Genomic DNA, 6,000 nt, shown 5'->3' with positions numbered 1-6,000 from the left:
ATGTCAACCATTTCTTTTATGAGTGTGATTTTTCTTTTTCGGTTTGATTAGGACACATCCTGGGGGATTTCGGAGTGGTACTGGGTGTGGATTTAATGTATTGGCTTCATATCACAATATATTTCAGAAGTTTGAAATGCAAAAAATGTCCCACATTAGGCTAATTCACCCTACTGTAAAGGACAGAGGGTGTCCTTAGCTGTGCAGATTGTACAGCCCCCTGAGGCAAATTTGTGATTTGTTATATTGGGCTATCTGTCTTGAAATGCTGTGGGGGAAAAAATACAGATTGGTAATAGTAGCCCTTTAATAGGAGCCTGGGAGGCATCAAACAATCCTTAACAAATCAGGTGTTAATTTGCCCAACATCCCTGGTGGCCTATGTCTGCCACCTAGCGGCCCCTAAACCAATCAGCCCAGTTTGGAGCCTTGCACAGGTGCATTAGGACATGTGGGGGGTACAATTTCCATGCTGAACCTTGGCTGTCATGTGGCTAGCTGACAAGATAATTCACATCCAATTCACTTACGGCCGGCTATATTGAGGATAAGAGGATGGAAAAAATACAATGACATCTACTGGCTATGACAAGTGGTCGCTTGAACATCCTCAATCTAGCAGTCATAATCATAAACAGATGGATGGCAGCTGCTGGTTGCATCCAGGTGGCTACTTGTCGCTGCCACTGTCCTCTCTCACTAGTGATGTGTTGGTCGAGAACGAGCCGGTTCAAAGAGCCGGCTCTTGTAAGTGAATGACTGTTAAAACTGAATATAGTGCAGGGTAACAGCTGTGTTACACGACTATTAAAAAAAGTGAAAATAGTGCAGAAGAGACTGTTAAAAATGAGTATAGTGGATTATTATCTGTCCTGCAGACCGTAATCCTAACCCTTACCCTAACCCTATATTTGCAAACATACTAATAAAAAATCAAAAACAGCGCTAAATTTGGCTGAATTATAAAAAGGCAGAAGTGGTAAAAAACGAAGAACCGTTTAGGAGCCGAAAGAGCCGGCTATTTTTCTTAGTGAGCTGAGTCAAATGATCCGACTCACAAAAAAGAGCCCGAATTCCCATCATTACCTCTCACTCTCCTCCACAACACGTGTTATAGCACCCCAAACCACGCCCTCTTTTGGCGCTTAGAACCAATCAGAGCGCGGTATAGTGAAGGGCCGAATCCCCTCAGCGAATCAGAGCGCTGCTTGGTGCTGGGAGACACTTGTATTCACATTAAGGCCCTTGCTGTCAACAGGGAGGAAAGGTATGATGGTGTCTACGAGATGAAAGTTTTGACTCCGTTTTGCCTTTAAAACAGACTATTAACTGAAGCTTATTGAAATGAATATTCAGTAGTTTGTTGACATTAGTCAGCTTGTAACTACATGTGTGTTTTTGTGTAGTTAAAGGAGACTTTTAAAGGAGTTTTTGTGGGTTTTGTGGTGGTTTATGTGTGTCTATGAGAGGTTCAGGTTCAGGTTGGGGTGGTCTGGCTGGGTCGTATTTTAGCTGACACCTAGATGAATAGAAACCACCAGACAGCCTGTGTGAATAGCTGTATTGTGGTGGCTGCTGGCTGCTGGTGTGTGTGTGAGGTCTCTTGGTTAATCTGTGTTTTATACTCAGTCAGTCAGTCAGGGTTTTCATCATAGCTGTGTTCAGGCTGACACGGTGTGTTGCCGTGCTGAGGAGTAAACTACCGGTGACAGCAGCGACCTGTCCTGTTGTTTATGGTCTTCATCAGTTCCGCAGTGCCAAACTCTCATCATCATCATCATCATCTGTGCCGAAGATGACGAACAAGACCACCAAGTCCAGGAAGTCCCCAGCAGCGGCTGAGTCCGCTTCAGGTCCGGTCCAAGGTGGTGCAGCCTCAGCAGAAGATGCAGAGCCGGTGTCCAGGAGGGAGTGCCTGGGTGCTGCTGCTGCTGCAGGAGGACCAGGAGGAGGAGAGGACAATGTTGGAGACAGCGAGATCATCAAGTCCCCCAGTGACCCCAAACAGTACAGGTAAAGGAAGTTAAATCCATGCTCCAAGCTTCAGGACATTTATTTTTATTTATTTGCACATATATAAAACTGCACAAAATCCAGTCAATGAAAAAAAAAAAGAAACAAGAAATGTGTCAGGAGAGGTCAAGAAGCCACAGGCTTATACAAAGGTCCTCCCCCCCCAAACCCAGGAGAAAAAAACAATAACAAAAAAGGAAGAAAGATCTAAACTAACAAATACAACACAAGTTAAAGGGACTGTTTGTAGGAATCAGAAATGCTTGTTAACAGCGACACCTGTGGCCGTTAAGTCAAAATCTGAACAGCGTAGCCACACGCAAGCGTGCATATGCGAGCGCGCATACGCGCAATTAGATGTAAAGATGCTTAACGATGATGGTAAAGAATAAGGCAAGAACATATATTTATATATAAACACACATATCTACTCACTGTAGCCCTGCTACATGATTTGTCTTTTGCCACTTCATTCTCAGTCTCTGTTATTAATATGATTCTTTCGTGCAATGATACACATGTGAGGATACTATTTTTCCCATATTCATGAAAGTGCTGAGAAAATGACCCAGATCCACTAACCCAGATCCCCAAATGATACCGCGCCTCTCTCTTCCAGCTGGATCAGTACAGCATTATTGTAGTTTGATGGGACGATTTCATGCTATGAGCACACGCCAGTGCCTCAGGCCTCTGTGGGGCATACACAGCGAAATGTGCTGTGAAAAAAGCAGAGAAGAAGATAGTCTCAAAAGGCTATGAGTCTGCAAAGAGGCATTTGATTTAACAGCCGGTTAAGGATAAGACAAAACAATGAAGGCTGTAAAACTCAATGAAACAACACTTTTTCCCTCAAAGCTCTCTGTGCTCTTTCACCTTTTGACTTTTACTCCCTCCAGATACATTGTGCTGGACAACGGGCTGCGAGCTCTGCTCATCTCAGACTACAGCAGTCTGGCAGCGTCCGAAAACGAGGACTCGGATGGAGAAGACGAAGAGGAAGAGGAGGACGATGAATCTGGAGATGAGGACGAGGAGGAGGACGATGACGATGAGATGGGCAGTGATGATGAAGATGATGATAACGAGGGGAAAAAGAAAAGAAATTCAGAGAAACAGGTACCCCTGGGGAGCTTAATAGAGAGCTCCATTAGTTGTTTTTTTAGCAGACTAGACGACAAAATTGCAACCAAGTTTGTGTTGAAATGAGATATGTAGATTTATGCAAAAGGATTGTCAGCACAAACTGTAATTTATTTATACTAATGTTAAATGCAGACACTTTTTCACAGGGCTCAGGCTACTTAAAGGATATATTTTTCTCATTGCCAACAAATAACATTAAAAGAACAAAACTAATTTCTTAGTTTGTGTCTCAATACTTCCCTGCCCGGTCTGCTGCCCTCGGCTCCGTTCCCAGTCGTTCCAAGACGTAAATCTTTAAAAACCAATATATAATTTCATCGTTAAACAAGGTAAATAATTCTCTGAAAAAGGCCATGCACTGCAGTTTTTAAAAAACATTACTTATACTGGAGTAAATATTGCATTTATTAGGGACTGTTTGCAGCTACAGATGGTGTGGGTGTTTAGGCCTGTCATAATAACTAATTTTGTAGGACAATATAATTACAATAAAAGATATTATTGTCATTTTAAGACCAACTTATGCTGCTGATATAATGATGATTTAATAACATAATAATAATGAAAGTAAACACTTTAAAAGAGCAATGAACTTTTAGTTTTTAAGAATATGCAGACATTGGAATTGGTATGTGAAAAAAATATAAAAAACATAAATAAATAAAACATAAATAAAATAAAACTACACAACCAAAACAACAACAATTAATAATAATAATACTAGAAAGGGACTGTCTGGCTCTGTTAACACAATTTGCACATGAATAAATATTAGACGTTTGGCACAGGGGTATAGAGAGTCATTCATTCCTAAACAGGCAGTATCCTGCCAATCAGTTTCTCAGTGGTTTGGACCTTTGTTAACAAAATGTGCAAAGTAACAACTTATTAGCTATAAATTAGATATAAGTAACAACAACAACAACATTCCTCTCTCATTCTACTTAAACCTGAAATGATCCCACACCGGAGCTGTGGATGATATGTCCATGAAGTAAAAATGATCGAGGTCATGTCCATCTATTGTACGATAAATCAATATAGTAATTATTGTGACATGCCTCTGAGTATTCACAGCAGCAGGGCAATGTATGTGGGAATGACTTAAAATAAACTACAGTGCCCCTGTTCATGGTTAAAAAGGAACATGTCACCCAGTGCAATAGTTTGCTGCATCCATGTGGTGTTAATAGTTTTTAATCAACAATATCAAACTCTAATATTGCCAGACTTATCCTTTAAGAGCATTGGCAGACTCAAACACGACTCCTGTGTGTGTGTTTCAGTCTGCAGCAGCGCTTTGTGTCGGAGTGGGCAGCTTCAGCGACCCCGGTGACCTCCCCGGCCTCGCTCACTTTCTGGAACACAGTGAGTAACCAACCAGAGAGAGAACCGGAGAGGGTCATGTCATTTATTTGAAAAGGAAATTCTACAGTACTCTTACATTGTTTTCTATCACCTGTCAAGTCAAGTCACATATAGTTTATTTATTTAGCCCAGAATCACAAATCAAACATTTCCTCAGAGTCTGTACGACATACAGCACTCTATATCCTTAGACTCGTTGGATTTGGACAAGAACAAAACTCCACTTTAATGTGGGGAAGGAGAGAAACCTCAGGAACAGCAACCAATGTTTAATGCATTCCAGGAGTTGATTTGTTATTTTAAATTATTCAGTGTACCCTCTTTTCCTTAACCTGTTTTGTCTACTTCTACTTCAGTTAATAATTTCCCAAAATACCCTCCACCTAGCAAAAAAAAATTAAGCAACAAAGATGGTTAGGAACTTTAAGTTTTTATTCCGGTCCAAAAAAAAAGCAAACGTTTGCTCTCTTTTCTTGAAATGTCTTATGAATTGCATTCCAGTCGACTGTCAGTGGAGGAATTGTTAAATCTGTCTCCTCTACCGATGTGATTGTTGAACATTGTTCCTAAGTGGTCTGTTTGAAAAGAATTGATCATTCATTCTTACAGACTGTCATCAAAACTGTCACCAAATGTTAAAAACGCCATCAAATTGTGTCGCGGCTCAGCGGGAAATATAATGCCACAACGTCTCTTTGGCCAGCTTTCCACAGAAATAAGAAGACCACAAACGCAACGCACATCAACCAAGTAGCTGTGGTGGATTTCTCCTATAAAACTTCTTTATTTTTTGATTTACAACTTTATCTCTTCTCCCCCCCCCCTACTACTGTTTTCCCGTTGTGTCCCAGTGGTGTTCATGGGCAGCGAGAAGTACCCCTCAGAAAATGGCTTTGATGCTTTCCTCAAGAAGCATGGTGGGAGCGACAATGCCTCCACCGACTGCGAGAGGACCATCTTCCAGTTTGACGTCCAGAGGAAAAGCTTCAAAGAGGCTCTTGACAGGTGAGGGAGGATCAGAGGGTTTTTTTTGTTTTCGGAGAAGTCGCTCTTAAGAAGTGGACTTCTTGTGATCCGTCCAGTGATTTTCACATAAACACAAAACACAGGAATAAGGAAAGGAGAAAGTAAACTCCAAAAAACACACACAAGACATGTTTAAAACTTCTTACATACCAACTAGAAGATGATGGCTCTTTCAAAACTTTGTGGCAAGACTCTTCCTGGTTGTACATACAGAGAAAACACACTATCCTGTTTTGAACTTGTACTCTGTTGGACATCGACAAACCAGTTCAGGATTGAGATGCACCAATAAAACTTAAGAAATCTCCACCCTAGTGGTCTGAGCTGTTTTAATTTAATCATGTGTAAATCTCCACTTAGTAAACATGTTATAACTAAGCTAAGTTTGAACTTACAGACTGCTGGTACTACCGGCGTTGCACTGGATTCTGTGACAGGAATTATAGC

General features: G+C 41.1%; 1 protein-coding gene across 1 annotated transcript in view; it reads left to right on the top strand.

Annotated features, from left to right (window-relative positions):
- Positions 1 to 1,163: 1,163 nt before the first annotated feature.
- The window catches only part of LOC141783069 (nardilysin-like), a 28,856-nt gene continuing 24,019 nt past the window's right edge, over positions 1,164 to 6,000 (top strand). The window contains exons 1-5 of the mRNA XM_074660015.1: positions 1,164 to 1,267; positions 1,748 to 2,013; positions 2,913 to 3,132; positions 4,446 to 4,527; positions 5,379 to 5,532. Of these exons, the coding sequence (XP_074516116.1) occupies positions 1,796 to 2,013; positions 2,913 to 3,132; positions 4,446 to 4,527; positions 5,379 to 5,532 (674 nt within the window). The 5' untranslated portion in view covers positions 1,164 to 1,267; positions 1,748 to 1,795. The remainder of the gene's footprint in view (positions 1,268 to 1,747; positions 2,014 to 2,912; positions 3,133 to 4,445; positions 4,528 to 5,378; positions 5,533 to 6,000) is intronic.

The sequence above is a fragment of the Sebastes fasciatus genome, chromosome 15 (genome assembly GCF_043250625.1).
Source record: "Sebastes fasciatus isolate fSebFas1 chromosome 15, fSebFas1.pri, whole genome shotgun sequence".
Classification (NCBI taxonomy): domain Eukaryota; kingdom Metazoa; phylum Chordata; class Actinopteri; order Perciformes; family Sebastidae; genus Sebastes; species Sebastes fasciatus.
This window is presented reverse-complemented; position numbering and strand designations above follow the sequence as displayed.